This window comes from Phaethon aethereus, assembly GCF_964289735.1.
Source record: "Phaethon aethereus genome assembly, chromosome: Z".
Classification (NCBI taxonomy): Eukaryota; Metazoa; Chordata; class Aves; order Phaethontiformes; family Phaethontidae; genus Phaethon; species Phaethon aethereus.
In genome coordinates this window covers 64,482,444-64,509,729 of record NC_138577.1, presented here as the reverse complement: position 1 = coordinate 64,509,729, position 27,286 = coordinate 64,482,444, and the positions used below count along the sequence as shown (strand labels likewise).

General features: G+C 36.3%; 1 protein-coding gene across 1 annotated transcript in view; it reads left to right on the top strand.

Annotated features, from left to right (window-relative positions):
• The window catches only part of FBXL17 (F-box and leucine rich repeat protein 17), a gene marked incomplete at both ends in the record, with an annotated part of 298,576 nt that overhangs the window by 88,001 nt on the left and 183,289 nt on the right, over positions 1-27,286 (top strand). The window contains 2 exons of the mRNA XM_082012855.1: positions 2,635-2,742; positions 13,220-13,350. Coding sequence (XP_081868981.1) covers positions 2,635-2,742; positions 13,220-13,350 — 239 coding nt within the window. The remainder of the gene's footprint in view (positions 1-2,634; positions 2,743-13,219; positions 13,351-27,286) is intronic.

The following is a 27,286-nucleotide window of genomic DNA, read 5'->3' as shown; positions in this document are numbered from 1 at the left end:
ATTTTACATATTTTGCAAACTTTTATGTATGTATTTTATATGGAAAAAAAGGCGAATTAAGATCTACTTACATTGCAGCACACCTGTTTAAGAGAACGTGTTGTTCATTCTGTGCTGGTTACTATTTATATTCCTATCTCTCTTTCAGTTATTTCTGTTTGAACTTTTGTAAGTTTTTATTAATTACAAGGCTTTTTAGTTGGAAATTAAGTGGCTTGTATTGTTGTACCCAAACTTTCTTTTTGTATTATCATCTTTGCTTCAGAGCTGTTCCTTTTTGCTCTTTCAATTATTGAATAGAATATAAAATAAACTAATACTTATAGAATCTAATTCAGAATACTCAAAATATTGAATTTCTGTAAAACAATGCAGAACTGGAATTTGCATATAGTAGGCTGCAATACATAAAAAGAAAATTATTAAACCGTATCTCACTTATCATAGATCTTTTTAATAGGAACAAAATCTGTGCCATTAGTTCCAGACCAGCGTATTTCCCATTCACAATGCTTTAGTGCATAACTTATAAATCTGTCCTCATCATCCTATATTACTTTTTCAAAGCAAGAATAACATCAAGCAAGACAGGATGAATGAAAGTCAATGAAGGTCGACTAGACAATCCAATTATTAAAGATTCTTGGAAGAACAGTACTGTGATCTATAAAAGAATTGAGTGTGAATTTCTCTATCTTTGTTGACAAGGGTCATTTCTGTAGAACTGCGATATATTTTCTATGGTAATCTGTTTTTAGATTATGCTAGTCTAATCTGTTTGTGTATGTCTGGATGTCAGTTGTTGGTACTCTAAAATGTTTGTTAGTTTGTGGAAGCCTTGTTTATAATACACATTTCATGTATCTGTTCTATTTCCTGAGTGGTGAAGAGGCTTTTGATGAAAATGCAATGTACAGCTACATACTGCATTATGAAGAGACAGTGTTGACATTGCATAATCATTGCATACATGCCATTGCTAATTTTCCATGCGTTTTTTTTATCAGTTACTTATCTTTCATTGATTCTGCAGAACAGGCCATCTCTTGGGAGCATAAAACACATCTGTACAATAATAAAAGTTACTAATTCTGGCACCTTTTTGTAGTAGAAATAGTGAACTAACCTGCATGTTGGAGTTTAAAAATAAAAGTTCAACTATGTATATGTCATCACTGCTAGACACTACAGATGATAAAATAGAAGAAAGTCTAATTGAGCAGAAGAATAGTTGTTTTCAGTCTTAGAAACTTAATTTGAGCTTTAAATTTAGCTTTGCTTCTATTTCATATCTGTCTGAAACTTACCTACTTTTTTTTACCCGTATAGGTCTAATGAAAAATAATACTTTTGCATACAAACCTTATTTTATTATGTTTTTGAGCCATATATAAATAAGAATAGGTAGGATTTAGTTACCAATTATTCTAACCGAAGACTAGGTAATTGTATTTGATTATAATGCTAACCTATTTTTATAAATAAATTCCAAACTACATGTTCTTACTGTCCCCCGCCCCTGCAAAAAGGAGAACAAAAAGACGTAATATAAATTTTACTTTTACCCTTTCATGAGATATTTAGTTTACAGGTGTTTTGATCTAATAGTTCTATACATAGTATCTTATATGCATTGTATGAGAAGCCATATTTGTGAAATTGCAAGTGTATGTATGTATATGTATATATAGAAATATATATCTATGTTTTCCTTCTCAACTAATACAATCACAGTAAGAGTAGTTAACCAAATAGAATATCAAGTGGCTTTCATTACATGCTGTCTGGGTGGGAATAACATTATTAAAATATCAATTGCTATAAATGACATAGGGTCTGAAAAAGAAGTAATACATTCCTAGACACTGGTATAGTAAAGAATGCTGAGGGTGAGATTACTGTGCTGATTGAGAATTTTTACAGCATTTCCCAATAAAACTTGAAGTCAGCTTCTGCAGGTGGTGGAACTTTGTTGGCTGAGAGCAAAGGACAGGATCTGTTACTGAACTGAGCTTAAAGACAAGCAACAGGTTCAATGCACTGCTATTTTATTTATAAGTCAAGATTTAAGAACAGAACCTGCTGTTTGCAGTGGCAAAATGCCTGTCTAAAGTGGTGATTTCTGTGACAGTAGTTGTAAAGCATATTCAGGTAGTGTCACACTACTTTTGACAGATTGTAAATAATATTTCTAAACCTGGAAAATCATGAGGCTTGTGTGACATACAGAGGAAATGAAGAACCTTTTTCTGACTAGATAGATGCTGCATATCTAACAAGGACTGAAAAGATTCACTGCTAATCTGTAAATGTTTTTTATACATATAGTCATAATCTACTGTCATTAACTCTTGCCAAAACTATTTTTTCACATTTGTGGCCATCGTTCTCTCTTTTCTTCTGTTTCTTTCCTTCTACAAGAAGATGATCCCCCGTTGCCAAAGACGATCTTTTTCCTTCCTTTTCATGCACTTATATAGATGTTGCACTCTCAAATGCTTGAAATAAAGGAACAGTAGGGATGATAAAAGTATTAATGAGCAGGTTGCCAATGTTACAGAGAAACTGGTTACACTGTGCTAAGTATGTGCTCATATTACCTATTCAACTACTACCTGTATATCTTTTCTGTAGGTGACAGATCAGTCAGTGAAAGCTTTTGCTGAACATTGTCCTGAGCTGCAGTATGTTGGTTTTATGGGCTGCTCTGTTACATCAAAAGGAGTCATTCACCTCACCAACGTAAGTATCGTAACTACTTTTAAGTAGTCATTAGTGTGTTTGACTATTGCCAAACTGTAGGTGATCAACCACAGTAAGTTTATATCCATGATGGATAATGATGTCATGGATAGAAACATGACAAGATAAATTAACTTTGCATTTGAGCAGACACATTCAGATTTCTCTGTGTAAATGCACTGTAGCAAAAACATATTCAAGGGATGATATATCTTCTCGGAAATAATACTGTTCAGCTCAACAGTCTTCAAAGTGCCTCATTATGCTAGATTCCATTGCAAACAAAACAACATTCCATAATTGGAAGTGCAAGTGCATAATTCTTAGTGCAAGAGATTTAGACAGACCCCTTACTGCAGCAGTATATCTCCTATGCACATACGTTTTGTCTATGTCCATCAGATAGTGTGACATGCATTTTATTTCCTTTCCTTTTTCTTTTACCTAAGAGGAGTGATGTGTGGGAGAACTAACTTGACTGAACCTGCAGAAAATAATGGAAGTGTTCAATAAAATGCATGACTTCAATGAGGTGGACAAACAGCATATTAATTAGAACTCATAACTGAAAGTAAATTCAGGGATCATGCAAACATCAGGGAGAACAGAGGAAAAATGCATCTGGAATAGATAATTTAGTATTTATGTCTAGGAATTTGTAAAAAAAAGTTTGAATGGGAAAATGGAACTTATTATAACTGGTAAAGATGACTGTAGAAATGGATATTGAATATGAAAAGTTCTGGTAAATATAAAAATAGTTGAACAGATCTTGAAGTAGCAAGTGGAGAGCATATGTAATGAAAACAGAACATGGCTAAAGAAAATACAGTTTTTCTGATGCAGCTGTGCAACCCTCTTGTTATACAGAACCATTCAGCGTATCTGTAAAATATTTTCATCAGTTTAGGGCAGCTTAGTAGCTGAAGGTACAGAAGAACTGAAAACATTCTGGAACACATGCAAAAAGAAATAAGCCAGAAAATTAATTTGCATGGTAAAGTTATAGCACCTCAAAGGATGCAATTTGGAAAGGACTCTGTGTACTTTGAAATGATGTGTAAAAGGGCATGTATATGTGGAGAGAGAAAAAATACAATAATTTTCATGTCCTATGAAAACTGTATTTGTATAAATATAGGATGTATTTATATATACAACATAAATATAGGAGGTACATAATTTAGAAATCTGACATATACAGGTTATATAGTCCAAGGTTTTGTGAGAAATTCCCACACAAATCACTTTTCAGGTGCATGCTTTGGTTACTGCATTATTGTGGCCTAGATTTATTAAGTATTTAATAGATGTCTTATCCTTCAACCATGTGACTTCATAATTCCATGTATTTGATTAAAGTCAATATTTTTTCTTATAAACATTTAGTTATGATTTTCATATGGAATAATAATAATAATAATGATGATTAAAAATCCTGATCTACATAGGAGTGACACAGTTGTACATAGTCCTTCAGAAAATACCTAGGAGGCTGCTTTGTCACAAACTTGGAAAAAGTCATATAAGTAATTGGTGCATATGCTTTTTGTTGGGACAATAGGACAAGGGGTAATGGTTTTAAACTAAAAGAGGGTAGATTTAGACTAGACATAAGGAATAAATTTTTTTACAGTGAGGGTGGTGAAACCCTGGCACAGGTTGCCCAGAGAGCTGGTAGATTCCCCATCCCTGGAAACATTACAGGTCAGGTAGGATGGGGCTCTGAGCAACCTGGTCTAGTTGAAGATGTCCCTGCTCATTGCAGGGGAGTTGGACTAGATGACCTTTAAAGGTCCCTTCCAACCCAGACTATTCTGTGACTTTATGTTATGACATCTTCTGTAAGGTTTGCTAAGTGACTTTCTGTGAACAATAACAAGATATTTTTTTACATTCGTTGCTACTTGAAGCTGAGGAATATATGCATGTAATACAGGCAAATGGGATGATACCATATATTGAGGGGATAAAGAGCAAGTAATATATTTTCTCAGTCATACAGCAACTGAGAAATTGTATTGGAATTCAGGCTTCTTTACTCTGAAGCTATTGACAAGTAATACCTGGTTAACCTTGCTTCAGTGACTTCAGTAGTGGTTCCACCTGGCTTCTCTGGCAGGTGTTACTTCCTTATAGCACAGCAGGCAATTTTACCTAAAACTCTAAATTGCACTGGAGCATCCAGCACAGACACGTGTTCCATTTCTACACTTCTGTGGAAGAAATAAGCTCCAGCAGAGAGTTAAAACAAAAATGTAGGCAGTGGTAACATGATCTTTGACTCCTGCATCTGTCTTTTCCAGAATTCATTGACTCCTGCATCTGTCTTTTCCAGAATTCATCTGTTGATGAGATCTTTTTTTGTGTGTGTGGTTTTTTTTGTTTTGTTTTTTTTTGGTGTGGGGTTTTTTTGGTTTTGTCTGTTGTTGTTGTTGTTGTTTTGTTTTGTTCTAACCATCATGTATTTCTTATGGTCAGTTTTGTGTCAAGTTCGTAACTAGTACTTCATAAATGCTTAGTAATAATTCCAGGCCCATGCATAGAGAATGGGGAATCTATGCTTTGCTTTACATGGCCTATGAGTGTGTCCCTCAAGGCTGTACAGGGCTAGTTCTCTTCTGTCCTTCTGCTTCCTCTCTGCAAACTGGAGATAACAGTACTGGCCTCTGTTGTAAAATTGCTTTGAGGCTGGTGGATGTATCAAAATTGAGTGGTTTACTATTACTGTCTTTTTCTCTTAATAATGTTAGCTGTCTTTAAAAATACTGGCATTTGAAAATCCTGAATTACAGTGCTACTGAATCACAGAGCTTTTTTAACAGCTAATTGTGGGGTATGGTAGTGAAAATGTTGTATATTTTAGAAAAAGAAGAAACATTCTGGTTTATTTTCATTTTTTTACTGAACATAGTGACATTTGAAAAAATTTGCTTCTTGAGTAAGACCATGTTATCACACAAGTGCCTTTTTTACTTGAAGTTATAGACTAGAAAAAATGCAGATAAAGTAAATAATTATTTTTGCGCAAGATGAGAAGCACTGCATGTACATACACAGGGAGAGAGAAAGGGAAAGAGGGAGTGTGTGTGTATATGCATTTCACAGTTAGACTCTCAGTTGAAACCAGTGGTCCACATAAAATTTCTTATTTTGATTTGTAGCTGTAATGTTTGAAACAGCATCACAAAAGGTCTGAATGATCTGTTCTAGAGCATCAGAAAAACTAGTCCAACGTTTATCGGCTTTGTTTCTGTGGAAGGGGGAAGAACATGTTCTGGATATAGTGGTGTAGTTTTTATCTTTTGTTTTCAGTACATCCGTGGCTTGTTTTATCATTTTTCTTGTTTTATTATTTATGTAACTTTCACTACATGATTTGTTTTTTCTTGTTTTCTCCCTTCCTCCCCTCCTCACAACCTCATATCTCAAGAGTTTATTGATGGTTATTTTTCACTTTTCACTTGCTGCTTCTCCTGAAAGCATAAAGATCTATGCAAACATGCAAAGTACCTATGCATGTTAAATAATTGTGTTGAAGATGGAATAACTGGATGGGTAATTTTTATCCATTAACTAAGTGTGAATAAGAAACTCTATATGCTAACTAGTGAAGTAATTACTTTTTAAAATTTTATATCTTTGGTCCCAAAAGTGGTGGTGTTTTCTTCCCCTCTTGTGGTAATTGTCTCTCAGCAGTTTAATTGTTGTACTTCTAATAGAATATTAACAGCTGGCATCAGCAAATCTCGATGTATATGCATAATTTTATTTCCAAGCCATTTCCGTGGCTTTTTCCTTGAAGTTCTGAGATAGATAGATAGATAGATAGATAGATAGATAGATAGATAGATAGATAGATAGATAGATAGATAGATGCAAGAGTAATTGCTTTGTAGCAGTGTAATTCTTCTACACTGCGTACTTCTGACAGACTATGTCTGGTAAAGTTTATTACAGACATTTTCATCTAAATATATGTGAATCCTTGGGAAACATCTTGATAGAAAAACGTTCTAATTTAGTCTTCTAATCAACAATACATGAAGTCAGTTTTTCTAAGAAGTATTTTTGGAATAATGTGACCTTTATTCTTTCTTTGCCTCATAATTGTCACCCAAGAGTCATGACCAATTTAACTCACATCATACCTGTGTCTGAGATGGTGGCTGTTGTGGTTTAGCCCCAGCCGGCAACTAAGCACCATGCAGCCGCTCACTCACTCCCCCTCGGTGGGACAGGAGAGAGAATCGGAAGAGTAAAAATGAGGAAATTAATGAGTGGAGATAAAGACAGTTTGATAGGTAAAGCAATAGCCGTGCACACAAGCAAAGCAAAACAAGGAATCCATTCACCACTCCCCATGGGCAGGCAGGTGTTCAGCCATCTCCAGGGAAGCAGGGCTGCATCACGCGTAGTGGTTTCTTGGGAAGACAGACGCCATCGCTCCGAACGTCCCTCCACCCCTTCCTCCTTCTCTTTCCCAGCTTTATATGCTGAGCATGATGTCATATGGTATGGAATATCTCTTTGGCCAGCCTGGGTCAGCTGTCCTGGCTGTGTCCCCTCCCAGCTTCCCATGCACCCCCAGCCTTCTTGCTAGTGGACCCGCACAAGGAGCTGGAGTATCCTTGACTACTTAAAACATCAGCACGTTATCAACATTTTCTCCTCCCAGATCCAAAACATAGCCTCACATTAGCTTCTGTGAAGAAAATTAACTCTATCCTGACTGAAACCAGGACAGCGGCCAATATGAAGTCAATCAAAATTCAGATTTATAGTGCATATATTTTAATACTCATTCAGTGCAGACGTTATCAGCTTGACAGGTGTATAATGGTAACCTACACACGACAAATTGATTTTGCAAGAGCCTTTTCTAAACTGAGGTACTGTATGATCACTTTCTTTAGTAGCTGATTTGATTGGATACAAAGTGCTCTGCTTTATGCTCTTTTTATGGTAATATTTCGGCATACCTTCTAATCTTAAAATCACCGTGTGTCCTAATTAAGAACGTGATTGTTCTTTGGCTAGGTCCAGAGAAAACAGTTTTTTAATCAATTTATGTAATGAACTATATTTTGTAAGACAGCATATGATTTATTTTAATCTGGTTGCCTTTAAAAAGATGTCCTTTTAAATGTTAGTTGTCCAATCATAGGAGAAAGTCACTGAGTAAGGATTTCTGAACATAGTGATTCTGGGAGATTCTTTGTGAGGATTGGCTTGAGACTTTAAATGATGTGTTGCTATAGATTGTGTAAGGGAACCTTTTTTGCATCTTGTCAAATTAAAGCTGACCATTTTGTTGGATGATGTTAACTGTGTCCCTCCTAAGAGATTCTTTTCCTGATTGTTAAGAATTTGGTAGCTGTATAGTTGCAGTTTATTTCAAGTTGCAATGAAGTAAAAAAGGCATTGCAGAGAAGACCGATTGCATGGTTGAAAGGGTTTCAGTACGCTGTGGGTGTGTGAAACTTTCAAAAAAAAGCACCAATTCATAAGAAGTACTTGAGAGTAAATAACACAGAGAGTAGACTGTGACTCAGCGATAAAGTAATTGAACAGCAACTTGTAGAGTATATAAACTGGAAATAAGTCTTGCTAATGCGGGTACTATATGTGCAGTTTATGTGTGTACAAGTATATCCTTTATAGTGGGTCTTAATGTTAGAAAGGAGAGCAATATATTTATTTTTGTAGCATAACTTGTGAAAGTATGCATGCAATAAATCAGAAATTGAATTATTATTATCAGTCATCTTGGAAGGCATATCAACTTGAATACAAATGTCATTCATTTTCCTGTTGTGTTTTGCTGTGGTGCATTACAAAACAGAGGAGTCTACTGAATAAATTTGTTTCCTTAATTAACATGTATTTTCAACTCCATTTTCTTCTACAGGCATTTTTTTACAAATACCTACACTCCCAAAACAAACTTTTTTCTGTTTTGTTTTTTGTTAAGTGATGCAAATTATATCTCTGTGCTTATAACACAGATTTTTAATGTGTATTTCTTATTTAAGCCATAGCAGCTCAATGTTCTGCAGTATTTAAGAAATAAAATTAAACGTTGTGAATGTGCAGAACATTGAATCAGTTTATAGGGAAAACAGTGTCCTCTGTAACTATTCAATCATTTTCCGTTTCTTTAAAACATGTATGATTACTGTTTCAGGAACACAGTTGTTCTAAGTAATATAGTGCAGTTACTTCAGTAAAAATTAACGTATGTGACTTTTTAAAAAATGATTTCTAGATTCTATTGACATTATAACAAAAAGAATGTGATTTACAGTTCAGGTTGCTATTTTTTATTTCCTGTGATCATACATTTGCTTTGGGGGGCTTAAGTCAGGGAGCAGTTTATTCCCTGAAGGCATGTGTATACAGAGAGTGTCAAGAAAATTAAGTTTAATTAGCAAAAGATGTGAATTTAAAGCTTGTTAAGTCCTTTGAGCACTTTCCTTCAGAAATAATTTGTCTTTATTTCTGAAGAGGGTTGATCTTATGTGAATTGTGTAGTGCTGGGCTTGGCAGTGTTAGCTTTACGGTTGGACTTGTTCTTAAAGGTCTTTTCCAACCAAAATGATTCTGTGATTCTATTCTAATCTAGGATTTGTAAGGCAGTTGTACAACAATTGGGGAAGCACCAGGGCCGGGGGCGGGGGGAGGAAAGAATTGCATACTTAGGACATTAGTAGTCCCCTACAATAAGAGCTAAATGTTCACAAGAGTTGACACACCCATACTGAAAAATTACCTATGATCCCAATGGTAACAGTAATTTTTTATCAACTAAAGTATGTGAAATTTATCCTAAACTTGAACAGCCTCAAATCAGGCATATTCTCTCTCTCTTCTCTTGTTTTTTTCCTTCTGTTTTGTTATGATAGTTATCAAATGCTCTAGCTTCTTGATTAGCATTGCGCATGTTTTAGTATTACAAGTTCACGTAAACAAGATAGAAGTCTTACGAACTCCATAACATTCAGGCACAGAAGTAGTATGATAGTCTCTGACTCTTTAAATATACCTCCATAAAATTTCAATTAAACCAACCAGCAGAAGTACTGAACAAAAATGATTTTATCATAATTTAAAATATTGGAGACCCAAAATTAGTAGGTAATTTCTTAAAAATAGTAGTATTAAATTTCTTAATTTTAATATCTTTTTAGGAGAAGTGAAGCTCTGTTTTTCAAACTTCCTTTGTCCAAAACCATTTTATGATTTAAGTGGTTCTTTTGCATCTGTCATTCACAGTGGTACAATTCCTGTTCAGTACACTTTAACAGGCAATCTCCTCACAAAGCCTTTACCTACTGGGCTGTCAGTTCTCTGTCCGTTAGTGGGACTGAGAAGAGGGGACCAACATCCTGTTCCCTGAATAATCTCATTCATCTAAGTAGACTCCCTCTGAAATTTAAATGCTATTATTATACTATCTCATACAATTTTAACACTGAGTCAATATTTGGTAATTTCAGCGAGGTTGTGTATATCTGTAACACATGAGTTTAACTGTTCCTGCTTTCTCTTAATTCTTTAATTTTATTTTCTATTTCATGTTTTTAAGCCCTCTGTCTACTATTTGCTTTTTCTGTTTTATTGTCAAGTTAAATATTCCTTTTTCATTTAAAACATTTTGTCTCCTGGAGTTGAGTTCAAAGTTTAAATTCTGCTCATGCTGCGCATTCTTTGTAGAGCTAGAATTAACAGTTGGAAAAAAGTGTGAATATCTAGAAGAATGGCCCTGAAATTGCTAAATAAAATGCTATTGCTGCATGAAGAAAATTGGTTTTGATTGAAAAAACCAAAAGGAAACACTTTGTTTATCCTGGTAACCTAAGATTTAAGTAGTTAACTCACAGAATATCCTCTTCCTGTGGAAAAAATGCTAATTAAAGGTATGCTGTTTTAATCTCAAAATTTATGCATGCACTGGAGATTTGAACATCCCAACTGTCTAATTGTCTGCTACAAAGGATTTTAGTTTTTTTCTGTCATACTATTTTTAGATGTGAGGGTTAGAGGTAGAATATAAAACTTAATGTAATTTTTCTTGCCATTTTTTACAATGCTAGTGATTAATGAAGAATTCAGCATTGTAGAATTAACCCTGTACAATTACTTTTTCAGGTGAAATATAAAATAGGACATTTGACATTAAAGTATCCATCCCATTTTTTTAATGAAAAAAAGTTACATACATATATATATTTAAATAGGCCAAGCAGTATTATTTTCACCTGTCATGTTCAGATCAATGTAAAATTGTGTCAGAAGGGCCAGTATTTAAAGGAACGTGCATCTGGTTCTGCAGCTCTTGAAAGTGATTCACTTATCTGAAATGGAAATAGTGGGGTTGTGTAGTTCAAATAATACTTGAGGAGTTTGTATCAATCTGAATCTCTTCAAATGTCTAAGATACTAAGGACTGAGTATGTAGTGCCTGATAAAAAGAAGAATTAACTTACCAAGTAGGTCAGATGTCAGGTAGCCTTTTTAAAAGGAATGAATATGACAGTAAAAAAAGGCAAAAAAGTATTTTTTTTTTCCTGGGAAATCATGAACACTTTCTTCTGCACTCAACATTGCCTCAATGAGGGAGATACTCTACTGTTACCTCATAGCTAATTTGAAGCCATGTTAGTTAGACACTTTTTAAAGAAGCGCTGATCTCCATGCGTTGATTTAGCTTTAGTGTAAGTTCATGGTTTTTACTCTGTAAGTAATTAATAATAATGATGAAAGAATCACCAGTATTATCACATGCTCGTAAGAAGTCTTGTCGTGAAAGCATGTTTTAGTTAAGAATTCTGTTTTTTTTTTAATGGGAAGATTTTCTGCTTCTCTTTGAGGTCTCCTGGTAAATATTTATTTACTGTCATAGAACATATGCATAGGTTTATCGCCTATGTCATCGACATTAGCCATGTTATTGCCAACATATTAGATACTTCAGCCTTTATATTATGAATAACTGTATGACAGTGGGGAAAATTCAGGTTGCTCTAAGCTTCCCTTCTTGTAATCTACATGGGAAATATGAGGGATTGGTTGTGAGCTTTTCTTGTGTGCATGGAAGGTAAGTCTTTTAACCTTCCTGCTAGAGCAGTATGTATGAAATGCAGAGAGACAGAGCTTGTGAAATCTGTCCAACACAGTATCAGTCATTATATGCTTTTCTCCCTAATAGACAAATAAGATCTTCAGAAGTTCTATGGAATTACAACAAGCACCTCCACAGTACACCTGTGGTATTGTCCTAATAATAGGAATATTATTGTCCTACTTCCTATAGACATACCCTGCAGTTGTTTCTCAGAGGTCAGGTTCCTTAATTTTATGCTCTTTTTGCAGAATTTTTGCAAGCAGTATGTGGTTTATCTTCAGCTTTAGTTTAGAGAATGTTAAAAACTTCTGGAACCAAACACCGGAACAACTTTTTCTGTAGAAGACTACTTACACTTGAAGTCCTCTTTTTTTCCTTCTCTTTTTTTCTCTTTTTTTTTTTTTCCTTAAATACATTGACTTAATTATTAACTGCTGAAGTGGACCAATTATATGATCTCAGGTGTGTGCCTTTACTTAATCAAATCCTTAGTGACTTAAATCACTGATTAGGATTATTTTTTCTCTCTTACAGGGAAGGTAAATTTAATTAGAGTGTCAGTATTACCTCATGCAATTATTTTTCCCAAGTATAACAGATTATTTCAGACAGCTTAAAAAGCAAACAGCACTTGGAGGTTATCATGACTAAACTGATCTGTTGTTTAAGGATACTGCAGAAACTGTAAAAATTTTCTTCTTTGAATCCATAGCTCACAAAAGTAGTAAGAGGGTTTTGTTTGCTTTTGAAGGCTATTATAATGATTAACAATAGTAATAAATCAGATTAATCAGTGCATAAATCTTAATCATATTGTTCTGTGACTCCAGCTTCTGTTGTTTAGAAAATCCAAGTTGTTATTGATGGCTGTGCAGGTGAGATTTCAGTATAAATACTGTATTTTCCAGGGAGTTTGTAATATTTACTCAGTTTGAAAACCTTAGACTGTGGAGTGTTCAATCACATGCATTTGAACCTAAGCACAAATGTGCTGTCTCCCCTTCCTTCCAGGCCCTATTTTTCTTATAATTAAATGAGTTGGTATGCTATGTTGGTATCTTACCCTCCATTTAGTTAAAAGGAGGAAGGCTTAGGCCCCTATTATATTGTACCACGAGTGAGAGTGTCTTGATTTCATCGAGTACCTGAGTGCCTGAATTGCAAATTTGCTAAAGTTGGATTCTATTAATATCTGTTATGTTTCCTTTTTCAGAAAAATACAATAATCTCATCTTTGTTGACTAGCTTGCATGTGTTATACTTGATTCCAAGAAGTTTAACAGTTTTTATAACAGTTATGTATGTGAACAAATTTCAGATTGTTTCTTTCTATCATATTTGTCTCAATAGCTAAGAAATCTTTCCAGCTTGGATCTACGTCATATCACAGAACTGGACAATGAAACAGTGATGGAAATAGTAAAGAGATGCAAAAACCTTAATTCCCTCAATCTGTGTCTGAACTGGATCATTAATGACAGGTAACTTCATTATAGCATCTAAAACCACAATAACTAGTGTGTTAACTAGTTGTATTAGTTGAGAATATTTCCTCATGGCTTGGGGGTTGGAGGAGATGAATAAAAGCAAGCAGTGTTTTCTGTGTGTTTGTTCTTGCTTGTTTGAGGTAAATCATCTAGACACATATTTTAGGGTGTTTGTATAGAAGTTTAGTAATAACTGGATGTCAACACTAATGTTTCCTGTAGATTTCTTGAGAATGTACTATTTACCACATGTGATTGAAATGTACAGTTGCAATTATGACTCCTTCAGTGGGATTCCAGGACTTAAACAGATTTGTATGCATACAAACAATGAAGCATATTTTTGACTACATAACAAAAATAAACTGCTTGTGGGTTAAGTAGTGGAATTGATGTTTTTTTAGAAAGTAGCAAGTCCTTCACTGTTTGGCAAAGAGACTCTCCAGAATGAGACTGAACAAATAACTGCAGTATTACCTTAGGCTTTTCCTTTTGACCAGAATACCTCCTATCCTGCTGTATTTTATTCTTTTGATCAAGTAATTTATTTTAAAATTAAGTGAATGCATACAGATGATGTATAGTTATATGAGCAGATCAAATGAAAAATACTGAGAATTTAAAAAGTGGAAGTTGCCTTTTAAAATGAGAAAATTGAGCGAAGTCACCTCAAGACGCACAGGAAAGAACATTTTGAATTACTTTTAACAGTACTTTTAACAGATCTGTTTATTATAACTGGTGCTTTATACAAAAGGAAAGAGATGCTTTTAACAGAGACGATTCTAAACCAGTTTCATATAAACCAGAATGATGTGGTTTAGCACTTGTACTTCTTCCCTACGGTTACAGATTTTTTTCTAACATACTCTCTTTCAAGGTTTTATGAAGTCTTTAAGAATGTACTAAAGAGTAAATGAGCTTAGACTTTGGTGAAAGTATAATGTTCTAAAAATGCTAAAATTGAAATGTGTTGAATAGGAAGTACCTGTGAACTCTTACTATAACTCCTTTTAGCCTTTAAGACTGTTTTTTGGTTTTGTAGGTTTAGGTCAAACCCTTAATGTAACTTCACTGGTTTTGAAAGCATTCAGTTGCCTCAGAACTTTCTGACTGTAGGGCCTTATTTTCATACGCAGAATAAGGCTACTATAATGGAAAATTTTAGAATAAGTTGGAAAAAATACTAAGAAGAAAAATGTGAATTTAAAAGACAGGCGCTTTTCAGGTTATAATTAAACTACTTAGAAATGCCTTACCTTTTTGTATAAACATTTTGAGTAGGACAATCTGCTAAGTATCACGCAAACTAGTGTTGAACTGTTCTTGAAATTACTTCACTAGAATAAGAAATACATCTTTTAATTATGAAGCATAACAAGAAAAGGAAATCCTTTCCAGCAAAGACAGATAACCTGTTGTTGTATGTAAACTAGATGTTTGTTGTTGTATGTAAACTAGAAGTTTACATACAACAAAGACTGTTGACTTTTGTCACTGTAGTTCTTTCCATTTGGTGTTTGTTTCTGGTTATATTTGTCAGTACTTTTTCAACATCTGACTGGTAACGAAAACTTGACTACAAATTTAAGTTTAGCTATTTAAATTAGCATCTAGCTAAAAGCAAACAAAGGGAGAATTTAGAAAATAATTAACGCCAGTGTTAAATCTTATTCATAGTCAGTCATGTGGCCACTCAAGTATTTTTCCTATTTTACAAGTGAGATGAAGATCCAAATACTACTCTTAATTGAATAAAGTCATTTCTCTTACTCTCCTAAATGCTAAATAAAGAATCGCTGAAAAATATGTAAAAGGAATATGATAGAACCACTGGGCTTTGGTCACTGTAGACACCAGTTCAGCAGAGTAGTACGAGCACATTCACTTTGAGGATATGAGTGATCCTTCAGAGTTTCACAGGACTGTTCAGGTGCTTACCTTGGGTAAAACCTCTGTTAGTTTAAATTAACTAAATTAGTTTACTAATGATTTAAGGCAAAATGAGCTCCATTTCTTGTTTTTTGTTTGATGCTGTTTAATGGCTTACAGCAACTTACAGAGTGCAAGATCTCTGCATGGCAGGCACTTGCTAAGATTTTTGGTGATGTGATTCTTTTGCGCATGCAAGAATTAAGAAGAACTATTATTTCTCTGTTTTAAGTAAAGCTATTTTTGTTTTTGAAAGTTTGCATCTAAAAGGCTTATGTGTGGCAGTAAAAAGTAATTTATTTTTACCTAAAGCAAAAAATATGTGCAGTATGTTCAGCTGAGATACTTTTGATAATAGTTTTAAAATAAAAGAAAAATAGGTCCCTTATCATGACATGTAAAAAAGTCTTTAAAAGCTGAGAGTTAAGAAAGGTAAAAAAAAAAGACCTATTAAAGTAATCTAACATAATTATTTCTTCTGTAAATATTACAACTCCCTCAAAAGCTTCATATACTATTTATTATGTTGGTTAAATATGTTATAGAACCAGTCCTGCTACTTCTTTCAAATATGAACAAAACCAAACTTGCAAATTCTTTTAGTGTGCGTCATGACTAGTCCCAGGTCTTTACAATTGGAAAGGAGTAAAGATGAGTTCTCTGTACATGGTGATGTGAACAATATACTCTGAGGCTTGATTTAAATAACCTTATCACCTTGAAGTTGTCTTAATGGTCACCACATTTGATCCTTTGAATTTCAATTGATAGAATAAAAATATTGATACTTAGAAATAAATCTCATGGGGGATTCAGGAAAAAGTAGTATGACATACTGGCAAAGTTTTCAGGGGTGTGTGTCTAATAGTTTGAGGAACAACTGCTATGTATTATATCCACAAATGATCAAGGAGCAAGTGGCAGTTACTCTAACTTTTTTTGGTAAATCTTATCACTATGGGCTTTGAGTTGCAGTACAACTTCTGTATTACATAATTCACCTGGAGATAGACATTTAAAAGCTATGCAGTGACTGTGAAGTCTTTAGAGTATTTCTGCTTGCTTAAGTCATCCTTCTTACTAAAACACTCCCTTAGTACTATTTGTATAGAGGATGTTTGCCAGTCCCTCTTGTATCTATTGTTCTAATAAACATCATGGTGCAGGAAATAGTGCAGATGAAGTAAGGAACTTGTATCTAGAGCACTGCAGGTCATCTGGAATAAGGTTCTACCTGTAAAACAAAATTAACGATTGGTTTTACAGTCACAGGACAACAATTTCCCAGACATTGAAGAACTTTGGTCCTTCCCCTGTAGGTTGTGCCAAGTGTTCGTCTAATAATGTCTCAAGAGAGCTGTATTTTTTCATATAACTTATCACACAGTGATTGTAGGTGAATTATTTAGCAAGTGCTGAGATTTGCAGAGCATCTGGAGGTTGTTGAGAGTAAGCTATGGTTGTGACTTGGAGGCAGATATGCAGTATCTGCATGCCACAGTAAAACAGTGAGTAATGGTGGTGGTTGACCTTGTAGTGGTATCACTTCCCACCATCAGACTTCTTATTAGTGATGTGATGGAAGATAAGCATTATGTGCACCTCCCTGAGCTTTCAGCACAGATGGGAAACCTGGATTTGGTCTAATTAATACCAGTTCTGAGAATACTACTACTGTCCTTCTGTAGTGCTTTCATGAATTATGATTTTGGATAAATCAGAGTAAATGCTGTAATGGGACAGTCTCCCATACTGTAGGGGTTAAGACTTGTTGGTGGGGATTCTGGTTGGTCTCTAAGACAGAGGAACTTGGAAGTACAGACTTTTGACAAGGGTAGTAGGCAGGAAGTCAAGATATGTAAGACATTCAGAGGAAGCATGGTAAATGGTTGGAAGCCAGTCCTTAAACCTGAAAACCAAAATGTTTGTGCAGCAACACAGTCAGGAGAAAGGAGCATTTTCTCCTTTGAAGAGGCTCCATCTGCTTTATTCTGCTGGGTCACTAATGCAGCATCATTTTCTCAGGACTGGGTATCATAATTATTGGCATAGAGCATATGGGAGTTTCTACATTGTTACTTAGCAGAATAAATTGTTAACGTGGTCCTCCATATGCTAAAGAAGCATTTAAAAAATTTGTGTTGACTGCCTACCAGGAGTTCACGTGAACCCATGTAATCAGCCTTGGGAGCATCTGCTGTGATCTGAATGTGTTGGGGGTAGGTGATACAATGCTGAAGATGGTCTCAGCAGGTGATTAGCTCACTATGTTTAGTCCTAGAATTGCTACTGTATGTGAACGCCCCAACATTTTATTGACAGACATGAGCATCAAAATAGTAGCTCAGTTCTTAGAGTATATTTTTAATAAAATGTAGGATTAGCGAATGCTAGAATTTTTTTCAAGAAAAAAAAAAGATCTTATCTTCCTGAAAGTATGTGTGTCTGCATTTTTGATGTGGAGATTATTTTAACAAAATTACTTCTAAAATAAAAATGTATAAAGCTTTCAGCTTGCCTGTATTTTTGCACAGGCAAAATTGTTCATTTTATCTGTGGTGACTACGAATGCTAATAGAGCATCTTAATATTCATCACTTTTGGTCTGACTGAAGTGGAAATGTGCTTCAGGAGCACTGATACTTATTCCTGTCATTTTGTATAAACTGAACTTGGGGATATAGTAGAGCCTTCCAGAAAAGTAGCAATACTTTTATATGATATTTGTCATGAATCATTCTAGGTTAATACTAGCATTTCTTAATTTTAATTTAATTTCATCTTTTCAGTGTTATCTGAAAGATGATCTCCTTTGAGTTCTCTGCATATTTATCAGGTGTTTAGTCAGCTACATGAAAAACTTGAACTCCATAAAAAGTTATATAATACGACACAAATTAATTTTACTTTTAAAATTACTTACTCTTTTGAGTGTCATACTTTTTAATTAAATTTGTTAGAAAATTTGCTTCACCATGCAGATGCGTATTGTAAAATGATTCAAGGCTGACTGTCAGATTTTTGCAGATTTCCAAATAAAGCATAGAAGTTGGACAAAGGAGTATAATTGGCATGCTTTGCTGAATTATCTACATTAAATTCTGCATCGTCTTTTTTTTTTTAAGTGATTATGAAAAGCTATATGAAAAAATAATCTTTTGTCATTAGTCCAGAGCGGTGGGTTAATGTTTGCTGGCTGCCAGATGCCCACCCAGCTGCTTTGTCACTCCCTCCCCCCCATTCAACAGCACAGGAAGAGAAAGTAAGATGGACAAGCTCGTGGGTCGACCTTAACACAGGGAGATCACTCACCAATTACTGTCATGGGCAAAACAGACTTGACTTGGGGCAGATTAATTTATTGCAAATTAAAAATAGAGTAGGATAGTGAGGAGAAAAAGGGCAAAAATAACACCTTCCATCACCCTTTTCTTCTTCCTAGGCTCAACTTCAATTCGTCATTCCCAACTTGTCTACCTCCTCACCCTGAAGCATCGCAGAGAGGTGGGGAACAGGGGTTTGCAGTCAGTTCATAAGCCTTTTATCTCTGCCACTCCATCATCACACTTTTCCTTTGCTCCAGCATGGGCTCTTGTGCTGGATTTATGTTGTAAGGTTTTGGGAGTGGGGGCACTGCAAAGGTGGCTTCTGTGAGCAGATGCCAGAAGCTGCCTCTATGTCAGCTCCACCTGGTTTCAGAACAGACCTGCTACTGCCCAAAGCTGAGGTAATCAACAATGTGGTAATGTATTTAAGAAGGGTAAAAAAACCTGCACAACAGCAGCCAGGAGAGTGGAATGAGAATATGTGAGAAAAACAGACACCAAGGTCAGTGAAAAGGGAGGAGGTGCTGCAGGTGGCGGAGCAAAGATTTGCCTGCAGCCCCGTGGTGAAGCAGGTTATCCTCCTGTAGCCCAAGGAGGACCCCATGCCAGAGCTGGCAGATGTACCTTAAAGGAAGCTGTGACCCCACAGAGACCCCACACTGGAGTAGCCTTCTGGCAGGAACTGCAGCTCATGGAGAGGAGCCCATGCAGGGCAGGGGTGCATTTTCTGGCAGGACTGTGACCCTGTGGGGGACCCATGCTGGAGCAGTGTGTTCCTAAAACACCCACGCTTGGAGAAGTTCTTGATGAACTGCAGCCTGTGAGAAGGACTCACATTGGAGAAGGTCATGGAAATCATCTCCTGTGGGAGGGACCCCATGCTGGAGCAGGGGAGGAGCGTGAGGAGGAAGGAGCAACAGAGACAAAGCATTGTGAACTGACCGCAACCCCCATTCCCCATTTCCCTGCGCTGTCTGGGGGAGGTAAAAGGGGTTGGTAGTGAAGTTGAGCCCAGGAAAAAGGGGCTCAACTTGTTTTTATTTCTCATTATTACTTTATTTCTCTGTTTAATTGGCAATAAAGTAAATCAGTTTCTCTAAGTCAAGTTTGTTTTCCCCATGATGGTAATTGGTGAGCTATCTCTTGTCCTTTCCTTAACTCACAAGCCTTTTTCGTTTTACTTTCTTCCCCTGTCCTGCTAAGGAGGGTGAGTGAGAGTGGCTTGGTGGGCATCTGGTGGCCAGCCAAGGTTAACTCACAGCAGCAATCCACAGGGTACTGTCCTTCAAGAACTGCTCCATGTGGGTCCCTTCCATGGGCTACAGTCCATAAGGAACAGACTGCTCCAATCATGGGTCCCCTACAGGCCACAGTTTCTGCCAGAAAACATGCTCCTTTTCTCTCCAATGGACTCAGCTTCCCTCATGGCATTTCCATCTGCTACCGCATGGGGCTCTCCTCAGGTTGCAGTGGATATCTGCACAAACATGGTCCTCCATGGGCTGCAGGGGGACAACCTGCTTCACCATGGTCTCCTCTAGAGCTGCAGGGTAATCTCTGCTCTGGCATCTGGAGCACCTCCTCCCCCTCCTTCTCTGACCTTGGCGTCTGCAGGGCTGTTTCCTCATTGTCCTCACTCCTCTTTCTCACACTCTGCTCTGCAGCATTTTTTCATTTTCTTAAATATGCTTTCCCAGAGGTGCCATCATCTTGGCCTGATACAACTCTACTAAAGTATTTTATGGCCATTTCTTTGACCTAATCATGCAGAAGACAACAGCAAAAAACCCACTATTTTGTCTGTTAGCTATCTCTACTACTTATATTCTTCCATGAATAACTCCTGTTTTATTCTTCTTGTAGGTCAACCTTGTCTAACAGACAAACACCCACCTAGCCACTCATTCCCTTCTCAGCAGGGCCGGGGCTGGGGGGCGTGAGGGGGGGGAGGAAAAAATTGGAATGAAAAAGCTTATGGGTTGAAATAAAGACAGTGAGATCACTTACCAGTTACTGCTGAGGACAAAAGTGATTTGACTTGGGGAAAATTAATTCTAATTTATAATTGGTTCAAATAGATTCAGGTAGTGAGAACCAAAAAGGCAAACATTAAAACAGCACATTTCCTGCCTCTTTCCCAGGCTTGTCTTCACTCCTGAGTCCTCTACTGCCCTAACCCATAGAGAGAGATGGGGAGAGGGTTATTACAGTCAGTACTCAGTGATTCCTCTCTGCTGCTCCTTCCTTCTCACAAGCTTCCTCTGCTCTGGTTGGGCTCTCCATGGGCCACAGCTGTTTTAGGCGTATCCATCTGCTCTGGCATGGGCTGTAGTATAGGCATCTGCTCCAGTGCAGTGGAGCACCTCCACCTCCTCCTTCCTTGACCTCGGTGCTTGTACTGCTGTTTCTCATGCTCTTTCTTTTCCCTCCTCCTCTCTGCGTTTGGTGGGTTTTTGCCCTCTCTTAAATACGCCACCATCTTGGCTGAGGGGCTCAGCTGTGCCCTGGAGCTGTTGGAGCTAGCTGTATCCAGCACAGGGCAGCCCCAACCTCTCCTCACTGAGAACACCCTGCAGCCCCTACTGCCAGCACGTGGGCATCTGAACCCAGTAAAGTCGTTTTCATTTCTAAGAAACTAAGAGCATAACTAAGAACAAGTTACTGGGGTCAGTTTTTTCCCCTATCCAATTAAAATGTGAAGTTCCATGATTCTTCTTATCGTGATTGTCCAAACAGGTGTTCTGTAGTATTTAATCACAACATAGAGGTAGCATTTATGCTGCAGTGTTTCAGTTGGTAGACTTGGGAGCTGTCAGTCATACCTTATTTCATTGAAGGGATATCTTAGATAATTTAGTTTTTGCTTTAGTTGCATAATACTGTGTGAGAATGACATCTTAGAAGTCCAGGAATGCAACATGAACTTCCCGCAGAATCTGGCAGTAGCCACACATTTGTGCCATTCTGTATAACTTTGGTTTAAACGTTGTGTTACTTTTCAGTCCAGTCTGCAAGTGGTTTGAAAAAAAACTGGGGCATGGTTCAACATATATCTCAGCAGTTACCCCCAAATCGCTATCCTTATCAGAGTTCGTATTACTCTCAGCTTCAAGTGATAATCCCTGAACCCGCTTTATAAAGGCTTCTGAGAACAGTTTCTTTGGCATTGTTATCAAAGAAATTATTTTTTACAAACATTGGATTGAAACAGATCACTCTCATACTGTCTGCAAAATTTAACCAATGATAAACAACAGCATTTTCTATAATTAAGTGTAATTGTCCATTTATTTAGGTTTTAGCCTGCTAATTCTACTTCTCTCTATGACTGTTATTAAAATGAGTAGCTTTTTGGGAATCATTGTCTGGTGGAAATGGATATTATCAGAAAAAGTAAAACATTCAAGCTATTGTCATGATTTGCCAGCCATCTTTACGTACTTGAAAAGTGGGGAAGATAGTGCACTGTTGTCACACTGCTGAAATGTATGATAAATGAAGCTCTGTAAATAGTGAAAATATGAGGAAGGTGATTAAGTCTGACAAATCTCATATAAAAAAACTCTAGATGATAAATATCTCCTGTGATTGGTTATTAATTTAGTGCAAGGGACTAGCATCAGCCTAAACAATTTTATGAGTTGTGGCATTAAAAAAAAAAGGAAAATAGGTATGCACTTGTTAAACCAAAGGAGAAATTACTTAGACTTGATTGCTAATAATTAAAAATGGCAGACTTGACACAAATGTGACTTGAATATTTTTGTGTATGACAATCCTTAGCGAAATTAAGAAGGTGCGATATTCCCTGGAGGCAAGGAAATGACAGTGTGTTATAAATCTGAGTCCTTAGTGCATCATGAAAACTGAAGGGTTTTGTATATATATCATTTCTGTACAGATGAAATATTTGCAGTGTTATCATTTGAAGTAGTACAGAAAAATAAAAAATCCGGCCTACTAATGCTCAGAAAAGAAGATGTAGTCCTTATTGCAATTACCATTGCTTTCTGAGGTTACAACCTCAGAATTCACCATGCAGTCAGAATAGACACAGTACTTGGAAAAAAAGGGAGAAGAAGGGATGGCTGTCTTAATGATTTACTGCACTGACTATACTGTTTAGAGTCTGTCAGTATATCCATTATGAATACCATTTGAAGGTATCATAACCATATTCTAAATTTGCTTTAGGCTTTTCCTTGCTGCATGGTTTATAAGCTCAAAATTAAAATAATATTGCAGGTTTTTTGGTGTTCTTTTTTTGTTGTAGGTGAGCATAAGACCCATGTTATTGGTGGGATCATGCCATCATATAAACAGGAAATGTGTAGATGCTATCAATCCTGATCAGGTTAACTCAATGATCCCCCCTTTTTTCTCTTGTTAAAACCAAAGACAGCTGGTATATGCTGAATTTTATTTTTGTGTGTTTAGAATTCAAGATCAACCAAGAAGTACTGACTTGTAAAGGAGGTGAATAATTAATGCACCTTTGAGAAGTTGTAGTAAGCTTGAAGAGGAAGATGGTGATGGAATAGAAGTTGAGCTGACAGAATGAATGACTAGGTAGTTCTGGAATTGGCAGTAATAATGTAATGAGGAAAATAAACAGTAACTTAAAGCGGTGATCATGGTGATGCCTGTAGGGTATAGGCAGTGAACAAATCAGTAAGTGATGCAAAATAAAAAAAAATTAAAAGACTGAACAGTGATTTATGTTTGGATTGGAGTCTCATTGATTTCTCTGCATACCCTGTGATCATGATCTATTATTTTCAGAACTGTGGTGAAGTGGTCTGAGACTTCCTTCAGTACCTGCATGTAGTTTTTAATCTCATGGAGCAAGGAAGAAACTGGTATATATCCACCTCTGTGTGCTAGAAGGGAGCTGGGACTCAGCCAGCTTGTACAGCTAAGCTGTGGAGGGACAGAGTGTTTCCAGGTGTCACAGTTCTAATAGACATGGAGAAGACAGGAAACACCCCACCCACTCCTTAAATATAACCTGAATTTTTCATTGGCAGCCATTTTTATAATCTGTAGAGCGTTCTCTGGCATTATGTCACACCTGCAGTACTCTGTCCATACCTGGGCTCCACAGTACAAGACAGACATGAACACACTAGGGAGAGTCCTGCAAAAGGCCACAAATATGATGAAGGGACTAGAGCGACTCTGCTGTGAGGACAGGCTGAGAGAGCTGAGCCTGTTGAGCTTGGAGGAGAGAAGGCTCAGGGGAATCTCATCAATATATAGAAATACGTGATGGGAGGGTGCAAAGAAGACACAGCTAGACTCTTTTCAGTGGTGCCCAATGACAGGACCAGAGGCAATGGGCACACACTGAAACACAGGAAGTTCCTCCTGAACATCAGGAAACACTTTTTCCCTGTGAGGCTGACCAAGCAGTGACACAAGTTGCCCAGAGAGGCTGTGGAGTCTCCCTCCTTGGAGACAAGGGCTCTAGGTGGCCCTGCTTGAGCAGGAGGTTGGACCAAATGACCTCCAGAGGTCCTTGCCAACATCATCCATTCTGTGATTCTCGTGCTTACACTTGCTGTTAGTTTGTGGTTTCATTGTTCAGTTAAGAAAACTGGAGGTAGAATAAAAGAGCTTCACCATAGCAGCCATCTTCCTTGCTGGCTTGCAGTCTTTCAAGGATAGTCATGACATGTTTGGACAGACCATTATCTCCTGATTCTGGAAACTGTATTGGTCAAATAGGACCTAAAGAAGGTCCTCAAGGAATGTTAAGACATATTGACATCATTGTCATTGATGTTATTGCTTATAGTGAAGACTGAGAAAAATTTGGTTTCTGCTCTCATTTTTTCTCTGTCTCCTATTACCAATTACCTCCTCCTGCTCTGTCTTATTTCTTGTCTTTCCTTTTCCTCCCCTTCAGATTTCATTTAATAAGAGTCTAATTTATCTAGCCAATGGCATTTAACAGATGGTTGTGAGCCTAAGTGGGAGAGTTAAGAGCAGTGCCAGAAGTTGTGCACTGGAGCAGGTTTGCCAGGTTGCAGTCAATCCAGACTGTCCTCTAGTCTGCTATTGTTGCAGCATGATTGCAAACATTGTTTGCAAAGACAGAGGCTGTTTTCCATATGTGATGTCATCCCTCCTCTCACCCTCCCCCACCCCAGCAACATTTTTCTACTTTTTGTTTTTAAAAAAAAAGAGAAGAAAAAACAGGACTAGGATCTTAGTACCATCATCAATGTCTAATCTTAAATAGTTCTGGCTTTTACTAAAAGGATACAGCTAATGCAATCTTAAGATGACCTAAAAGATTGCTGGAAAAACAGTTGCTTCATAAATTCTCCCTGTTTCTAAAGGGATATAGCTAAAATAAAACTAGTTTACAAGTACTTAGTGCTTTATATTTCAGATTTCCATATTTTTCTCAATGAGATTAAAACATTTTTAAAAGTGGTTATTGCCATTCACATGATCAGTCAGTATTTCTAATGACAGTCCCATCGATATTTAACTGTTTAGTTTTACACAGGGAGAGAGCCACCTTTGTTTTGCTGGGTCTGTTTAGTTCTTTACAGTAGTACTTCTATTTCTGTTATGAAAAGAGATCATGTTACCTCTTGAGATGCTATCGCTAGCTGGATTTACCAAGACCTGCCAGCTTGTTATTAGTAAAGGCTTTTTCTACATCTTTGATGAAGCATATGGATCTCTAATAAAGGCAAAGTTCTCCTAACAGAAGTATCTTCTGGAGGAACAGCACTGTCTGTAGTGTTTTCCTAGCTTCTTTCTTAAGTTTTCCACAGTCAGAGGGAAAGCAAGCTACAGGGAAGTATTAACCTAGTTAGACAGCTGTTTAAATTGTGTGGCTAGTAAAATAAATAGAATGTCATTCACCATTAGGACAAGAATCTTCTAGAAATAGAAGTAACAAGTCATTAATGATTAGTACTTTTAATTCCATTCCTATAAAATGAAGTAATGTACTTTTAAATGAATGTTCTGTAGAAGTCAGCAAAACAACAAGCCATACATGATATGTCTGGCATCACACAAAATATTTGTGTGTTAAAACAGACCTTACACTTGGTATCTGAGGTTAATTAAATTAAACTTTTGGAACAATTTCTGATATATTTTGATATTTTTTCCATTTTATTTATCTTTAGTTATTTTTCTTTCCTAATATGTATATTTTAAAGTTTATGCTTTTGTTTCTTTTTTATTTAATCTGTTTATTGTATGCAAATGTACACATACATATGTAATACAGTGTATTACACTTTCTAATGCAATACTTTCTAATTGGCTTAGAAAGTTTGTACCATCCTTTAGCATTTCAGCAGGGGAAAAACAAAAAGTGTGTGTGCAAGCTTTAATCCATTACTTGTCTTCTGGCCTGGGAGACTGTGGCAGGAATTCAAAAGAATATGAGACTCCCCTGGGGCAACCAAACAGGAAGGAAAGTACATTCTGCGCAACATAGCTGTGCTCAGTGGTCTCCATGTGGCCTGTTTTCCTGCCTCTTCGTGGTCTCTTTGTTGATGACAGTAGCAGCAGAATTGCCAATATCTGTAGCTTGGAGCTGACTGTAATGGACATTCCTGATTTTACGTAATAGTAATAGTAGCTCAGAAATTTCAAGTTACCTTCAATTCTCAATTCATCATTGAACCACAAAAATTTGTTTTATTTTAGTATTCCATAAGCTTCCAGGGCAAAATAATGTGTTTTGTTTTTTTTTAATTTAGCATTCAGAATTCAAAAGAAGATAATTTAAATACAACTATCTAGTAATATCTTACTTTTCCAAATGTTACTTGAATACTAAGGCTCTTGCCTTTAGATAGATGCACCTCTTAACTTTGGATCATCCCATTTGCAGCATCAATCATTTTTGCAAATCATGTTTTATGATATTTTCTGTAGCTCAGTGAATTGCATTCTACATGAGTTACATATCAAGGAGTGAGTATAATATAGAAATACTCTTTAGACAACTCATCAGAATAAGCCCCTCTTTACTCCCTCTTCTCCTTGCCTGTAATGCTAACCAGTTGTCTTAAACAGGTCCTCTAAGTAAAAAGATGAAAGGATAAAATTTCTTAGTATGAGGAGAGACTTGTGTCATTCTTTCCTAAAAAAATGTGTTTGGTTATTCTGGTTACTGCTATAAATGGTGTAAGAAAACATACTTTGTTACTGTACTTGACAGATTTCATTTTTTGAATGAAATATTGTCTCGTTTTGAAAAAAAAAATCTTATCACAATATTGAAGGCTATTAAGAATTTGATTAAATATTAAAATCTTGAGGTCAAATTTTAAAACAAGCATTTCAGAAGCATTTTCGATAGCGCAAACACTGTTATTTTTGCCTGTTTTAGTTTGATTCATTGCTTCCCTTTAGAGTATATGCAGCTCAATAGTCAATACTGTCGAATAGTCACTGAATGAAGTTTGCAAAAATGTTTCCTGATTAGCCCTGATCTAAATGGTGATATATTAATATATCTGTGAATCTGAATGCCTATAAGTTTTATGAAATAAATAAGGTGAAGCAATGGGGAAACTACAATTATTTTTAAAAGCGGTACAGAAGTTAGAACTTGAATTTTCACTGTTACAGCCATTTTTTCTAACATACCAATCATAAAACATATAAATTGGGGTTTTTTTGTTTGTTTA